We start from the raw sequence: 16,613 nt of genomic DNA, 5'->3' as shown, positions 1-16,613 counted from the left end.
TTCCCTCCCTCCCCCTCCATCCCCTTGCATATTGGGGAGTCAGGTGCATCGGATCTCCTCCACGTTTGCAGTTCCTGGGGGGGTTGCATATGTATGATGACTATGAGGGTAAGAGGGAGCGCATGCCTGTACCACCCAGGGGGGGTGTTCGCAATCACCCGCATAAGCCAAGGTCATCAGGACCATGTGTAAGATTGAGAGAGTTACTACTAGTAGGTAATCATGTGTCATGATTGCGTCGTCTATGGGTGCGGGGATGCCAGAGGAGCTGTCACAGATCGGTGTCGACTATTGATTCTCCATTGACTGGGGGGGCCAGAGTAGTGGGCAGAGTAATTAGTCTGGTCTGGGAGACAACAAGTTGTGGTCAAGGTTAGTCCAGGTCGCCGATGACCAGGACCACACTTAGGTTTGCAGGCGGTGGGTGGGCTTTGACCCAGACCCAGGACATGGGTAACTCAAGAAGGCACTAGATGGGAGACTTGCTAAACTCACACGGTCGCATATTAGTTTCCCATTGGCGCCGGTCGCTTTATTAAACGCAATCAACGATAGATTAAACCATGGGTGAGCGGGTTGAGGGGAAGGAGGATAAGCGAAGGAGAAGCAGACCCCGGTGCTCTTGGCCATTCCAAATCCTTTGTGTTAGCGTCGCTGGGGTTGTCCAGGTTCCCGGGATTGCAAATCTGTGGTGCAGAGAAACAATGGCCATACATCATCGAGGTGGTTGATGGCTACTAGTAATGATCTGGTATAGTAGTATAGTAGTATGGAAGCACTAAGACATTAACACACCAGGATTGACTCTGTACTCAGTAGTTCAAAGTAGTTCCAAGTCTCCCCCTGCGGTTCCTGGGATTTATCAGGGCAGTGATTGGGTCACGGTGCCTGGGCAGTAACCCAATGCGGCAAGACGGTGTACCTCAGGCTCGGGTTTCACAGGGCCTTACAGCCTTAGGCCGGAATAGGGCTACACAGCCACTGTGCCCCACCCGCGCCACATCACGAACTATGCCACTAGTCCTATCATAGTATCATCGTGGCTCGCTTTTCTGTGGCTGGAATGCTGTGGCTTGACCCATCCCCGTCAATAGCAGCAAATCCGTGATAGCCTCAGATCCTCGCATGGGCAATAGTTTGCGCGCCAGCTCCACCTGCCATGCGGATCCTCGTGAGCTTGCTCCCACCGTTCTTGGGCCTTGCATTTCCGCATGCTAATCCCCAATTTTTATCGGTCTGACCGTCGTTCCCAACATGGAGGAAAGGAGGAGTATAAGGAGGGCCTACCCTCGTGCTTGAAGTCCACGAATTCACCAATTCTCCATCTTCACCAGACTTCACTTCAATATCATAAGTCTATAACCTCTCAGGCATCATATGTCCTTCCTCCGTGGTCATGAATACAAACATGCATATGAATCTGTCCCCCTGCGGAAAAGACTCGAGGGCAACTTCACCTCCTCCCTACGTCGAATTTCACGATCCTTTCTCCGCCGCATCTCTGGCATATCAACCCCAAAGTAAGTCCACTTCCATGTTTTCCATCAAGTCACCTATCGTCGTGAAGCCATGCCAACCCCTCCGCAGAATCTCTTTGTCTTAACATGGACACTGAAACCAGTCCTGGTAGACCTGAACCTCCGGCCTTAGCTGTTCCCATGACACCTTCGTCTCCAAGCTGGCCTGTCCACCCTGATCCTTGCCAATTTCAGGATCAACCCTTTATGCGCACAGGCACGGAAGAGGTTCCCGAACCTGCTTCAGACCTTTGCCCGGACCTCCTTGACTCCTGGTACCCGAGGTACCTGGCATGCACGCAGTTCTTTGTTTCCTATGCGCAGCATACCCCGACAGTGCAGTCGTTGGCCGCATTTCTCAACATTCGACTGCCTTGCCAGCAATCTGGGGCCCAGGCAACCCATCCGTCATTACGCGCCTACATTCGGCGCCTCATCGTAACAGCACAGGATAGTCCTGAGGTGCTTGGCGCGTTCTTCGGAGAAGATTGGGTCGGGGGAGTGGGGAGCCTTGTCAAGCAAGAGCGGGTGAATTACTTGTTTACGGCAAAGAGCGGCGGGTGGGCGTCAATAAAGGCGGCGTATGATATTCTGCCGGACGAGCAAACGCCATTTTTACGGCCATTGCGAGCAGCTGCAGAGGAAGAGTTACGCGAGGCGGAAGCCCGCTGGAGTGAGTGGTTGGCGATGGAAGATTGGATGGTTGGACCGCGCAGTCCGTGGTGAATGTATGTTAGCTATGATGGTTACGATGATGAATCTCCTATGTAAAAATATATTTCCTATGTTCAATATATTTATTTTCCCAGGCTTCAATTATTCTGGTTTACAGCGATGAAAAATGTATAACTACTACTATTACTATAATTCATACAATGTTGGTTGTATATTTCATCTACTATTACTCCATCCGATGAAGCAATATACATCGCATCCCCAACAACAATTTACCCAAAGCAGCTACTATCTATCCACTACAAAATCGTCCAAGTTCCAAAACATGCGTCGATCACTCCACGTAAATCCCGACGTCTCCATAATCTACGCGAATTCACAGAATTCCAAATCACAACCCCATAGATTAATTAAGCTACACCCACATCTCCTTTACCCAAACGGGCATGACGACGACCCGGGAGCATGGGACCTGTCAAAAACGCGACCGACACCGGCTCAGGAGAATTCTCCTCCACACAGAATGCACAGAACAACAAGGGAAAAACAATTCCATTCAGGCCCACATGGTGTCGTTGCCCAGAAGATGAAATTTCTGCTTCAACATCAGCCAGCCACCAGCACCCGCAGTTGGCTACCAGCTGGAGACTAGACATGCGACGGAGGCAGCACTAGGGGGTTTTAGTTCGTTTCTAGACGGGATAAAAATAACCGGGCGCAGGAACCCGGGGGTTTAGAATGGATGATTATGATGCTGATGCTGTCAGGATTGAATTTTCAAACTAGACTAGATGAATTAGACTGGATGAATAAATTAACTCCTGATTTTAGGAGATTTAATTTTTTAAGGTATTGTTATTGATGAAGTTGTCTTGACGCACCGCCACATCGGGGAAGTCGGGGTCCCCGACAGGAGGAATTTTGCACCTTAAACACGGGCTTGCTTGTTTGTTATCTCTCCATCTATCTATCTACTAACCATCTATCGTGCTCGGGAAGAATGACAAATTCCTCTCTTAGCTTATTAACTATCGACTACTATATCCCCTTAAGCTATATCATATCAACCCCAATTGGGTAAAATGACGCCTTCGGGCACGTCCGAAATTAACGACTCGTCATATTAAGCCCATTTTCATGACTCACTCACCTTCAATTAAGGTAACCCGTCAAAGTGTCATTTTTTTAGACGACTGTTGACACGGACATTTTCCATCTCTCGCGTGGTGGTTTCCTTCCATTCTTCCATTGCATTATCTGAATTTCTCCGTCTGGCATCCCACCACCACTCACATTCCTCCTAACTACTAGTTACTTCTCCCTATTTACGGGCCTATACCCACTTCCAGTCGATCAAACAGCCAGCCACCCGCCAGGCACACATGCCAGCTACACCACTGACAAGGATGTCAACTGCAACCCGGGATCATGCCCAGGACAAGGCGGATCCCATTCTCCATCAGGCCTGTCGCTTCGACGAAACATCACCACATTCTGAATGGACCCAGACCCAGCTGCTTCCATTGCTCCGGTCCCATCTCCCTCACTCCTTGCCCTTGCTCCGCCGTATCCAGCATGAGATCGCCCATCCGTCCCCCACTGCAGTTATCCTTACCACATTCTCGGGTCCAGCCTCGTCCTCAGCCTCGTTGCCAGTCTCACCCTCAGCCTCAGGGGAGTCAATTCCAGAACTAGTCTCTAATCCTGGTCTAGTTTCAGTTCCAGGTCCCCGGGTCCCCGACACTGCGAATCCTTTGGCACCTGACACCGCGGTCCCTGCAGCTCCTTCGGATCCTGAATCCTTCCTTCCCTGGCTGATCGCCTACGTTGACCTTAACGCTGGTCGCGAGAATCAAGTCATGGTGTACTCGAGTCTTGAGCGCACCGCCTCTATTCCCTGCACTAGCACTAGCACCTCCCCAGAAGCATCATCCCCAAAAGACACTTCCAGTAGTGACCGTGATGATAGTAACACAATCCCCATAACCACCCTCCCAACTCAACACCACCCCCTCCTACGCACCCAACTCCTCTCTCTGTTACACCACATCAAACAACACCTCCTCCCCCCTTACCTCACCACCCTATCCCAATCCCCTTCAACCCAAACCCAACCCCAAGACCACCAACTTCCCCCTCCTCCCCCGACCGCCTTCTTATTCGGAAACCTGCACACGGGCCTCTTCTCCACCCTCCTCAACACCAACACATCCTACTCTCTCGCGCAGGCCACCTCACCCGCAGATTTCATCCCGGGGATCAAAGTCCACCGCTTCAGTCAGCCAGCCTACGTCAAGTACCTTTTTCCCAAGGAAGTCATCTGCCATCAACCTCAAGACAAGGAACGACGGAACTTACCTCCCGGCTTCCACTTCAGCGATGGCTGCATCCCGAGAAAGAATCTAGGACTTGTACGGTCGAGAACAGTCATTCCTAGATCGGAGGAGACGCTGGCAAAGTTGAGGAGTTGCGCGGTGTATCGCGATGGGGATGTGACTCAGACGCCAGTTGCGTGGGCCTTCCTCGGCACGGATGGGACTTTGGCTACGTTGCATGTGGAAGAGGAGGTTAGGGGGTTGGGGTTGGCTGGGGTTGTGGGGAGGGAGGTGATGAGGAGGGGGATTGAGGAGGATGAGGGCTTGAATGATGGGTGGATGCATTCGAATGCGGCGGAGGATAATTTGGCGAGTAGGAGGGTTATGGAGAAGTTGGGGGGGAGGGGAGGGTGGACGGTTTGTTGGTGTGTTTTGGAGGTGTAGATTACATACTATGTAGATTGTATAATATATTTTGTTTATGTATAGAATTGATCATGATTTTCTTTGCTGGGAAATATCGCGGACTTAATGTGGGCAGTCACTGCATCTACTTGTACATGCCTAGTACTATAGCGATACTCAACCTCCCAACACCAATTCTACCATACCCCATTGTCAAAACAAACTACAAGGTACATTATTCAACCACAACATATCAAAGAAATCTGGTAAATCCCAAGTTTCCAATACCGCTACCGAGATATCCTAGCCTAGCGAGTCAACGTGCATATATATATGATATATCTCTTTTGGATTCGTAAGTAGCACGTTACAATACCTTTATGGCTTACTAGTATAAAGAGGACAACCTTAATTAGTACTCACCGAATTGCTCAGGACTCCGTGGATTATGAAAGGGCATTGGTACATGCACCAATACTCTTGCATTTGCAGTGAACAAAGGAGTGATTTAAGCGACAAGGCCATGATAACCGGCAAACACTTCTCCAGAAGAAAACGCTCTCGAGTGGATGATAGCCGGCTATGTCGCCACTGGCAAAAGGATCGCGTGGCCCAAATGGTGCTTCAGCAAGGGGTTGACAAGTTTGCTCCCTGTTGGTCCGGTTTTAGTGAGTGTCCCCTAAGGAATTTACATAGAATTAAATTTGTTTGAATTCCTCTGGGCAGCAGTTCTCAACGCATGTAGGTCAACGGCGAGGTCTGTCAATGTATGAACTCTAATGACTTACTATTTGACGTGCCTCATCTTATTAGCTTTCTTGGGCAGGGGACTGTTATCGTGACTGGGACGCCGTCGAGACGGTGATGGGATGACTCCGCCGACGTATCTGAGGGATGGAGATGTTGTTGATGCAGTGGTTGAGGGGTTGGAAAGAAGTACATAGTCCGGTTTAAAAGTAGAATCATGTTTAAATGTGTATAGAATGTAGGGTTACTATGTTCTTCACTTCTGATTAATGATATTATATTCCCTCATTATATACATTAGTGCACTGCATACCACAGCACTTCCATAAAGGTCAATTAACCAAGAGTAAATGACAGAATCATATCTTATTCTTACTATCATCCCCCCACACTCCACACCCTCCACTCATCCCATACTCAATCCCAGAATACACCGGCGGTCCTCCGTCCCTCGTCCCATCGCCATCATAAACAGCAAACGGACTATCCGCCTCCACCGTCTTGATCGTCGCCCTCAGCACCGCCCCATCAGCCGTAACAATCATATCCGACGCCACATCTCCACCATCACAATCCCACCGACATCCTCTCTCAACGGGGATATTGATCAATTCCCGAGAGGATTGAGCGGGGAGCTCAGCACGAGGACGGTAGAAGCCCGTGTCGCTGAGTTCAGCAGCCCGGTTCTTTTTGTAGGGGTAGGATGGTGTTGAGTCGGGAAATGTGAAATTGGGGAGGGATGGTGTGTGGCTGTGACTGTGTTTGTGCTTGTGTTTGTGGGTGTGAGTGTGATGGGTGTACTTGGGTAAGGGGGAGGTGCTTCTTCTTCTTCTGGTTCTTGCTGTTGGTGGTGGACGGGGTGAGGTTCCTAGGGGAGAGGTTAGTTTGTTACTACGATATGGGTGGATTTGATGATTTAGAAGGTATACCATTCTGTGACTCGGGTTTGCTGTTATGTATACTGCGCCATCGTAGCAAGGTAAAGGTTTGGTGTCTTCGTTTTCGGGCACGCTGAACGCAGAATACTAGTAAGACGACGAGAAGGACGAGGCCTACGGCCCCGGCCACTGTTCCCCCTATTAGGGCTGCGGTGGGGTGCCATGTGCCTACGTCTTGGGATGCTGCAAGGCTTGCTTGAGTAGTGGACTGGGTAGGGGCTGTTGATGTTGTTGAAGCGAGTGTCGTGGTAGGATGTCGAGTTGAGGTAGAGGATGTAGTTGTGGCCATCGTCGTGGAAGAAGCTCTTGAGGCTGTCGATGTACTCTTTACAGATGAAGGGGCCTCTGTGCTGGTCTCCGATGAAGATGTAGGAGTAGAAGATAGTGCAGACGAAGTAGATATTGTGGATGTGGCAGGCTCTTGAACCAAGGTCGTCAAGGAGACGGGCTCATCCTTCATGGTAGGAGCAGCATCAACGAGAGAAGAACTGCTGCTACTACCACCACCACTGCTTCCACTGCTGCCACTCTCATCCGGACAGACCCCCGTCGTGCACGGATCGACCGAACAGCAGCCCTTGAACCCACCAGCAGCGCAGACATACCACTGCGCATTGGCCGGGCAAGACCCGTTCTGGCGGACAGCGAGCCGTGCCATGCTGCAAGCACTGCAGATATCGCTTACAACACAACAGAACCAAACTAAATCAATAGTCGGGCACAGTAATTTTAAACGAGTGTCAGAGATCTAAACGAACGAAGTAATGATCTGATGTTCACCGACATGTGCCGATGGCGATGAAATATCGACTTTCCTTGAAGATTAGAGGGCGAAACTTAGTCAGTGCCAGCCACAGTGGGCGACGCCGTCTAGAATGTTGAATCCCGTTCTTTGTTCTGCTCATCCCGCAGTGGGTAAAGTTTCCAACTCCACCCGAGAAGCTCGTGAGGAGATGCATTGCCGCCCCGTCCAGACAAGGGACCCGGATGGTTTTCCATGGGGCGAATCCGATGCATCCATCGTCGCGGGCTTTATAGCTCTGAGACCGATCGAGAAGGTCGTCTGCTTGCCACAAGGTCGAAAACGGTAGTACTAGAATCTATTGTTGGGGAATCCTGCGAGGGTCTATGGTCAATGTCCTTCGTTAAGGGGTTCTTCGAGAAAAAGCCCCCTGCGGGTCATCTAGTTTTCTTTGTCTTCGGCCGCAGGATCAAAGAGGATGCGAGCGCTGACGCCAGCCTTCCTTTGACATGTAGTTACCATTTGCAGCAAGACATTAACACGAGACAGTACTCTGTGGCTCAACACAAAAACTCCATTGTATGGGATGTAGTAAACGGCTATAAAAGACAATACACGTGGGTACACCAAACTCATCGCCTGGAAAGAAACCTTGGATATACACATATGAACACACAAATAAACACGGTCGAATTTTCGTCACGCTCTTTTCCTCCACCATCCCCTAGGCTAATACATCGCGTCTAGTAGACACGCTTGAAGGGGGGCACCGACTTGCACTCGCTCTCATCGAGAGTGTTGTGCTCAACGGCGCGGTAGCCAAGCTTGACCTCACCGTGGGGCTTCTTCTGCCAGGTGAGGGTGTGCTTCATCCAGTTCTCGTCGTCACGGTCGGGGTAGTCCTCACGGGCGTGAGCACCACGGGACTCCTTACGGTTGGCGGCGGCAATGGCGGTTTGAGAACTGTGACTCGAGTTAGCCAACATCCAACATTACAAAACTCTCCAGGGATACATACGCGCAGGTCAACAGGTTACGAAGCTCAAGGGTCTCAACAAGATCCGAGTTCCAGATCATGCTGCGGTCCTTGGTACCAACCTGGTCGAAGGTCTGGTCGATAGCGGTGACCTTCTCAACACCCTCATCCAAACTCTCCTGGGTACGGAAGACGGAAACATCGGACTGCATGGCCTTCTGCATGGCGCTGCGGATGTCGTTGGTGGACTTGGGGCCCTCGGCGGTACGGACGAAGTCCAGGTCGGCAATGGACTGAGCACCAGCGTCGGAGCTCAGCTCCTTGTGGGGCTTGCCAGGGGTGGCGATGTCACGGACACGGTGGGAGACGGCACGGCCGAAGACAACCAGATCCAGAAGAGAGTTGGCACCGAGACGGTTAGCACCGTGGACGGACACACAAGCGGCCTCACCGCAAGCGTACAGACCAGGGACAACCTTGTCGTTGCCGTTCTCATCCTGGGTCAGGACCTCACCGGTGTACTTGGTGGGGATACCACCCATGTTGTAGTGGACGGTGGGCAGGACGGGGATGGGCTGCTTGGTGACGTCGACACCGGCGAAGATAGAGGCGGTCTCGGAGATACCGGGCAGACGCTCGTGCAGGAGCTTAGCGGGCAGGTGGCTCAGCTGGAGGTAGATGTGGTCCTTCTCGGGACCGACACCACGGCCCTCACGGATTTCCAGGGTCATGGAACGGGAGACAACGTCACGGGAGGCCAGATCCTTGGCGGTAGGGGCGTAACGCTCCATGAAACGCTCACCCTCGGAGTTGAGCAGGTAACCACCCTCACCGCGGGAGCCCTCGGTGATCAGGCATCCAGCACCGTAGATACCAGTGGGGTGGAACTGGACGAACTCCAGATCCTGGTTGGGGAGACCGGCACGGGCGACCATGGCCATACCGTCACCAGTGCAAGTGTGAGCAGAAGTGCAACTGAAGTAGGCACGTCCGTAACCACCGGTGGCCAGGACGGTGTGGTGGGCCTTGAAACGGTGGAGGGTACCGTCCTCCTGGTTGTAGGCGATGATACCGCGGCACTCGCCGTCCTCCATCAGAAGGTCGAGGGCGAAGTATTCGATGAAGTAGTTGGTGTTGTGGCGGAGAGACTGTCCGTAGAGGGTGTGAAGAAGGGCGTGACCGGTACGGTCAGCAGCAGCGCAGCAACGGTAGGCCTGGCCACCCTTTCCAAACTCCTTCGACTGACCACCGAACGCACGCTGGTAGATACGACCGTCCTCGGTACGGGAGAAGGGGCAACCGTAGCCCTCCAGCTCACGAACACTAGCGGGAGCTTCTCTGGTCATGTAGTGAATGGCATCCTGGTCACCCAGCCAGTCAGAGCCCTTCACGGTGTCGTACATGTGCCATCTCCAGTCATCCTCGTGCATGCTGCAGGCCGGACCATTAGCGCCTTCGCAAGACTCAAGGATATAAAACAACTCACTTTCCAAGAGCGGCGTTGATACCACCCTGAGCGGCGACAGTGTGAGATCTCGTGGGGAAAAGCTTAGAAACACAGGCAGTGTTGAAGCCAGCTTCCGCCAGACCGAAAGCGGCACGCAGACCGGCACCACCAGCACCGACAACGACGGCATCGTACTCGTGGTCCTGCAATTGCATTAGCGACCATCGTTCCCACAACATATATTCACGTAGTAGCTTACAATGATAGGGTACTTCTGAGCAATGAAGCCTTCGGCCTCCTTGGCGCGCAGAGGGCCGTTGCCAAATATCCGGGCTAGCGGAGGGACGAGTTAGCAGATGTAGGCAGGGGCGGGCATGCGAGTCCAATGCGTACCAGCCGGGCGGGAAGAGGAGAAGAGACGTCTCTGGCCCAAAGTGCGGGAAATCTGCATCAGCAAGACGAGTCAGTAAGACCATTGAAGATAGAGGGAACGTGGTGAGCCAGGGTTCGGCATCACGGCGAAAGAAGTCGGATACAGACCTTCGCAGCGGGAGCTAGGCTCCGCATGCCCAAGGAGCTCATGATGACGGATCAAGAGAAAAGAAACACTTTTCCAATGAGTCCGAAGGAGGGGAGATGTGGTGGAGGAAGGGAAACCAGCGGCACAAAAAGACGGGGGAGGGGAGAGGAGAGACGAGGTCAAGGCCGGTGATGCTTTGCGAGCTGCACTTTTGGATCGTCGGTTCTGGCGAAGAGAGCGAAGAGACCGGCTGACATAATCAGCGATTCACTTGCCGACGGGGAGGACCGGGGCCGAGAGCACCAATCAGAGGCCGCGCAGTGGTAATCACCTCGGGCAGCCGGCAGCCTGTCATTGGCCGAGACTGCACAGGCACGTGGCCGGTCTTCTTTTAACCCGGCAGCGCGCGAAGAATTCCGGAGCAACACGGCCGGCCTGGGGACGACGACTCTTATTGCTGGGGTTGATCGGCTTCCCAGCTCAGGGTTTCCCTTCTAGTCTCGTCCCGGAATACTGTGTGTCTGTGGTGACATTTTGCTGTCATTGAACCCCGACCAAGCTCTGTGTTGACCTTATTCCGAAGTTGCCGGGCGCGCATGCAACTGAACTCTACGTACTACGACCCTTACTTGCCTGATGATGTAGGTTGCCATGCACTTTATACTTACTAGTGCAGTGTACTAGTAGCTTATATGTCGTGTGCCCGGCAGAACATTACTGTCATATATAACTGCACAATCATATTATAGATCCCATCGTAGACTGACTGAATCACCAATGTCATGTATGATCATACACATCCGTCCAGCCATGCAATGTAACCAACCCATACCGTCTAATTATACTGCATGTACGTCGCCGTCGAGTTGAACTTCAGGTTACCCTTGATCACCTTGTCCACCGCGGCGAGGAAGTCCTTCTCCGTGGCCACCTTCCGCCGCGCCCGAATGGCAAACATGCCCGCCTCTGTCGCAACACTCCGGAGCTCAGCTCCCGTAGCGTTGGGGCACAGGCGCGAAATCAGCTCCCACCGAATGTCCCGCTCCACCGACATGCTCTTGGCGTGAATCCGGAGAATGTTGGCACGACCCTCGACATCCGGGAGCGAGAACTCGATCTTACGGTCGATACGACCAGGACGCATCAGGGCAGGGTCCAGAGTGGACGGTCGGTTGGTGGCGAACATAACCTTGATGTTACCACGAGCGTCGAAACCATCCAGCTGCGTAATCAACTCCAACATGGTACGCTGAACTTCGTTGTCACCACCCGCTCCATCGTCGAAACGAGCACCGCCGACCGCATCAATTTCATCGAAGAAGATAATGCACGCCTTCTTTGTTCGGGCCATCTCGAAAAGCTCACGGACCATCCGAGCACCCTCACCAACATACTTCTGCACCAACTCACTACCAATGACACGGATGAAAGTAGCGTCGGTTCGGTTGGCCACGGCTCGAGCGCAGAGTGTCTTACCAGTTCCGGGAGGTCCGTAGAGCAGGGCACCCTTCGGCGGGTCGATACCGAGGTTCACGAAGCGCTCTGGTGATAGCAATGGCATCTCGACGACTTCTCGCAGCTTCTCGATTTGTTCCTTACATCCTCCGACATCGCCGTACGTCACATCGGGCTTGTCCTCGACAGTCATCATCGTCACGCTGGGGTCGATCTTGGGAGGAAGAGGTAGCATAATCTGATATTTGTTGCGATCGACACTGTCATCCGTTAGAAGGGAAGATGCATAGCAAAACTGCAGGGTCATACCCGACTCTCATGCCCTCCTCGATATCCGTAGGACTCACGCGTTCCCCAAGGTTGACGACAAACTTGGCGATCTGCTTAACGTTGATAACATATTTGCTCTTATCCGAGTCCTTCTCATCCGAAATGATCTTTGTACAACGGGCTACCTGCAGCGGTTGCTCCTCTGCCATGCGCTGTCGGTCCGCAGCAACATCCCAAAGGTGTGGAGGCGCAAGACCGGTATCGGATTCCTAAGCAGCTAGTCAGACATGTCCGGTATGACGTATATGGCAGACCTAGATACCTTGACACCAATCTTCTCGTTTACACTCGCTTGTCTGTCCTTGATCTGCTTTTCGAGCTTCTTTAATGCCGTGGCGTAGGGAGCGGCACCGTAGGTCTTCAATACTTGGATATCCCTGCGGCCAGTTAGCCATCCGGATGCACAAGCCAACCATAGTTGATGCTGATAAAACACCGGAATCACCTACTCATCTGTAAGAGGGGTGATCTTCTTCTCTGGCTCTTCGTCATCGGCGAAGTTCTTCTTGTACTTCTCCCAGTTCTCTCCCGTGGCGCTAGGCATGGTGATGGGAGGATATGTGGCAAGACGGCAAGATGAAGGAGTAACAAATCAGTTCAGAAATGCGTTTGTAGAGTGTAAATAAGGGGGGTTAAAATGAAAGGTGCAAAGGCAATGAAGGGCGTGGTGGTGAGATGGAGCTTGATAGATGGAAGAGTGATGTGGTGAGCTCAGCTTGTTGCGGTTCGAGCTGTTGACGCTAGTGGCCGCCAAGCCCAGCAGCAACACCGCCCAAAACGCAACACCGAAGAAATTCCCAGAGCCGCCTCCAGGTTCTGGATCCCCTCGCCTCACCCACTCTTCTTTATCTTCCCCGGTTTCATCAATCTACGGTGTTTATATCGTAGCTACTTTCATCATGGCGTCGACAGCCTCCCAGCCGGCCCCCAGCGGCAATGCTTTCAAGGTGCGTCTTTTTCGCGGAGAGAAATACGTGTGGGCCGTTTTCTGATAGACTGCAGGACAAGGAGAAGCCTATGGCCGTCCGTACGTCCAACATTCTGGCTGCCAGAGGTATGTATCTATTCGGAATGTGCTCAGGGGCTCAAGTACTAATTGCAAATAGCCGTCGCCGATGCCATTAGAACAGTACGCTTGCTTCCCATATCGATATGACAAATGAGGGGCTAACCGCAACGCAGTCTTTGGGACCCAGGGGTATGGACAAGATGGTAGGATACATGTCTACTAATTGGAGGTACCGTGGCTAACATAGTGATAGATCCAAACGCCCAAGGGAAACACAATCATCGTACGATCACCTCTCCGTATACCGACTCACACACCCCGCTAACCCCCGCAGACGAACGATGGAAACACCATGTTGAGGGATATGAGCGTCATGCACCCCGCCGCTAGGATGCTGGTCGATCTCAGTGCGGCCCAGGATGTTGAGGCTGGTGATGGTACCACGTCCGTTGTCGTTATTGCCGGAAGCCTGCTCGGTGCTGCAGAGCGCCTGCTTGGAAAGGGTATCCATCCCACTGTCATCTCGGAGTCCTTCCAAAGAGCCGCTGCCGCCGCTGTCGAAATCCTCACCAACATGTCTCGCCCCATCAACCTGACGGACCGCTCCACCCTCCTTCAGGCTGCTTCCACCTCCCTCTCCTCCAAGATTGTTTCGCAGCATTCCGGCCTCCTCGGTCCTATGGCCGTGGATTCCGTGTTGAAGGTTGTCGATCCCAAGACCGCCGAGAACGTCGACCTCCGCAATATCCGTATAGTGAAGAAGGTTGGAGGAACGATTGAGGACAGTGAGATGGTTGATGGCTTGGTCCTGAACCAGCAGGTCATCAAGAGCAGCGGCGGTCCTACCAGAATTGAGAAGGCCCGGATAGGTCTGATTCAGTTCCAGCTCAGCCCGCCTAAGCCTGATGTAGGGTCGAGGATCCCTTGAGCCTAAATGCAATACTAACAATGGCTTTAGATGGAGAACCAGATCGTCGTGAACGACTACCGCCAGATGGACAAGATCCTCAAGGAAGAGCGCCAATACCTCCTTAACATGGTCAAGAAGATCCAGAAGACCAAGTGCAATGTCCTTCTGATCCAGAAGTCTATCCTCCGTGATGCCGTCAACGACCTTTCCCTTCACTTCCTTTCTCGCCTTAAGATTTTGGCCGTCAAGGATATCGAGCGTGATGAGGTTGAGTTCCTCTGCAAGAGTCTGGGCTGCAAGCCTGTTGCCAACATCGACTCTTTCACTGAGGACAAGCTGGGTACTGCCGACCTGGTTGAGGAAGTGCAGCAGTCTGGTGCTCGCTATGTGAAGGTCACCGGTATCAAGACCCCTGCCGCCGCCGCCAACCAGACCGTTTCGATCGTCGCCCGTGGCGCCAACAACCTCATTCTGGACGAGGCGGAGCGTTCCCTTCACGATGCTCTTTGTGTCATCCGTTGTCTGGTGAAGAAGCGCGCCCTCATCGCTGGTGGTGGTGCCCCTGAAATTGAGATCGCCCACGCCCTTGCCATGCGTGCTCGTCAGCTGACCGGCACGGAGGCTATCTGCTGGAAGGCATTCGCTGATGCCATGGAAGTCATTCCCACCACGCTGGCAGAGAATGCCGGTCTGAACTCGATCAAGGTTGTCACTGAGCTGCGCCACCGCCATGCCCAGGGCCAGCACAACGCAGGAGTCAGCATTCGCAGTGGTGGCGTGAAGGACGACATCACTGAGGAGAACATCCTGCAGCCGCTCCTGGTGAGTACCAGCGCGATCGAGCTGGCTGCTGAGACGGTGAAGATGATTATGAGAATTGATGACATTGCTTTGTCGCGGTGAGCGATGGCGCGGAGTGAATTGGAAAAGTAAGCCAGGTGGTGTACTATGACGAGTAATTTATCAATCATACCATGTTCAAAAGATAGATCGTTGGTGTCTAATTGCACATAATCATCGCCATGCAATCTCTTCGTATTTAGCTACCGTAGTGTTTGCTATGAAACTAATGTTGACGTTGTGTCCCATCATATCCATGACTCTTCACTCTGGCTGTATGCAGTGCCGATATCACACTTAGGGAAAGACAGGGCGTTACTGCAGCCGCCACCCGATTAACATCGGAGTTTACCAGTTTTCTTCGTTAAATCGCCGGAAGTTACAGATAATTTTATTCAATTGCATAATTAGCCAGCAATCATCTGGGTAGAAAACTGGCTATAAAGGTAGGCTCCGTCTTCCTCCGTCTTCCCTTCTTCTCCTCCGTCTTTCTTCTCTACAGCACTGCCAGTCATGAGCACTAATCCTTTGGGATAGTATACTTATATTACTGTCTTATATTAACTATTATTCGCAAGTCTCGCAATATCCATCCTATCATCTCTTTCTCCCTGCTACCGTTCCAGTTACCAGTTATCATCACCAGAGATGCATATATACAGAATATGTATCACTTCCGGGTTTTAGAACCTCTATTTCTCTTTTCTACGACTTCTTTACCTCCAGAATTCTCCGGTAAACTTAGCATGCGCCTGCAACCGGACTAGTTCATTTAAGCGATGTTCAATACGCAGAGTCCTGCCCCTTAACCCTGGTGGTCGGCGGGGTCATCATCGTCCATCGGGACCTATATTGAATCTGGGAAGCCAGCGTAATACGTTTTATGGCTTCTCCAAAACCCTATTGTCGGTGCTCCGACTTTTAAAAGATCTGCTTCCAAGACAAAGACATCTGGAGTCAACACATGATGCCTTCTTCACATATCAGATGCTATGATCCAGAAGATTTATGATATTCTTATGATGCTCTTCGCGCCATAGAAAGGAAACATAGGAAACATGATCCCTGGAAGAAATACAGGCCATTGATATGTTCAGACAATTTCCTCATCGAGCTAAACAGTATCGGCGTTCCGTTTAGAACCATACCGGGTTCGCCAATGCCCGTACCACATCTAAGACGTGAGCGACCTGCCTTAGGTGTTCATAGCAGCACACTCGTCATCGAATACTGTATGTTTTCTGCGATGTCAAGGTTGCTATATGATACAATACTGGGCATAAGTTCTCACCAATGAAGTCGATGCGACGTGCTGTCACCGACCGACTAGGGGCCAGATATAATATTCACCTGGTATGGTCTGGACTATGTGCATCGATTCAGCTGAGAGAAGAGTACAATGCTACACGCAATATTCTTGACGCATCAGCAACTAAATATAATCTTCCTTCTATTCGCGCGAAGTACGATTGCTCCTGTGGTTGAGAAAGCATCATGGGCGGAACGGGCCAAGTCCTGGCTTATCCTATATGACCTGCCGTGAGGCTAGCACCAGAGACTGCTGGTCTCGAGGATTAGGGGTTGCTGTTCTATCTTGATTTCTACACCTGTACAGATACCAGAAAATGGCCAGTGGAGTATTCGCTTGATACACTGCTCTCTCCTGGAGTTTGAGAGGCCTGTTCAAGAGAAGCTGCATCTGGCTGTGGATTGTGCCTCCACGCATGGGGGTTTGATTCAAGTGGTGGGTTTCCTGAATGGGCTTGTTTTGGAGTGACAACGATCTA

The 16,613-nt window shown here is 51.9% G+C and overlaps 6 protein-coding genes across 6 annotated transcripts; 3 read left to right on the top strand and 3 right to left on the bottom strand.

Annotated features, from left to right (window-relative positions):
- Positions 1-1,396: 1,396 nt before the first annotated feature.
- Positions 1,397-2,243, top strand: AKAW2_11061A (uncharacterized protein; the record flags this gene model as incomplete). Its single annotated transcript, XM_041681467.1, has 2 exons — positions 1,397-1,520; positions 1,588-2,243. 2 exons carry the CDS (start codon positions 1,397-1,399, stop codon positions 2,241-2,243), a joined length of 780 nt encoding a protein of 259 aa, XP_041537781.1.
- A 1,331-nt stretch (positions 2,244-3,574) lies between these two features.
- AKAW2_11060A (uncharacterized protein) lies at positions 3,575-4,951 on the top strand (the record flags this gene model as incomplete). Its single annotated transcript, XM_041681456.1, has 1 exon — positions 3,575-4,951. The coding sequence occupies one exon, from the start codon at positions 3,575-3,577 to the stop codon at positions 4,949-4,951; it is 1,377 nt and encodes a 458-aa protein (XP_041537780.1).
- A 1,067-nt stretch (positions 4,952-6,018) lies between these two features.
- AKAW2_11059S (uncharacterized protein) lies at positions 6,019-7,255 on the bottom strand (the record flags this gene model as incomplete). The annotated part of the gene is made up of 2 exons (XM_041681444.1): positions 6,019-6,527; positions 6,589-7,255. 2 exons carry the CDS (start codon positions 7,253-7,255, stop codon positions 6,019-6,021), a joined length of 1,176 nt encoding a protein of 391 aa, XP_041537779.1.
- An 827-nt stretch (positions 7,256-8,082) lies between these two features.
- SDH1_3 (succinate dehydrogenase [ubiquinone] flavoprotein subunit) lies at positions 8,083-10,344 on the bottom strand (the record flags this gene model as incomplete). Its single annotated transcript, XM_041681433.1, has 6 exons — positions 8,083-8,302; positions 8,358-9,746; positions 9,802-9,965; positions 10,022-10,095; positions 10,156-10,207; positions 10,303-10,344. The coding sequence occupies 6 exons, from the start codon at positions 10,342-10,344 to the stop codon at positions 8,083-8,085; spliced, it is 1,941 nt and encodes a 646-aa protein (XP_041537778.1).
- A 773-nt stretch (positions 10,345-11,117) lies between these two features.
- rpt1 (proteasome regulatory particle base subunit RPT1) lies at positions 11,118-12,611 on the bottom strand (the record flags this gene model as incomplete). The annotated part of the gene is made up of 4 exons (XM_041681422.1): positions 11,118-11,997; positions 12,047-12,276; positions 12,330-12,444; positions 12,517-12,611. 4 exons carry the CDS (start codon positions 12,609-12,611, stop codon positions 11,118-11,120), a joined length of 1,320 nt encoding a protein of 439 aa, XP_041537777.1.
- Positions 12,612-12,966: 355 nt separating this feature from the next.
- Positions 12,967-14,889, top strand: CCT4 (chaperonin-containing T-complex subunit CCT4; the record flags this gene model as incomplete). The annotated part of the gene is made up of 7 exons (XM_041681411.1): positions 12,967-13,014; positions 13,070-13,121; positions 13,174-13,196; positions 13,250-13,279; positions 13,330-13,359; positions 13,411-13,983; positions 14,035-14,889. The coding sequence occupies 7 exons, from the start codon at positions 12,967-12,969 to the stop codon at positions 14,887-14,889; spliced, it is 1,611 nt and encodes a 536-aa protein (XP_041537776.1).
- Between the last annotated feature and the right edge of the window lie 1,724 nt (positions 14,890-16,613).

This window comes from Aspergillus luchuensis, chromosome 1, assembly GCF_016861625.1.
Source record: "Aspergillus luchuensis IFO 4308 DNA, chromosome 1, nearly complete sequence".
Lineage (NCBI taxonomy): Eukaryota > Fungi > Ascomycota > Eurotiomycetes > Eurotiales > Aspergillaceae > Aspergillus > Aspergillus luchuensis.
Note: the sequence above shows the minus strand (reverse complement) of the source record. Positions and strands in the feature narration are given on the sequence as shown.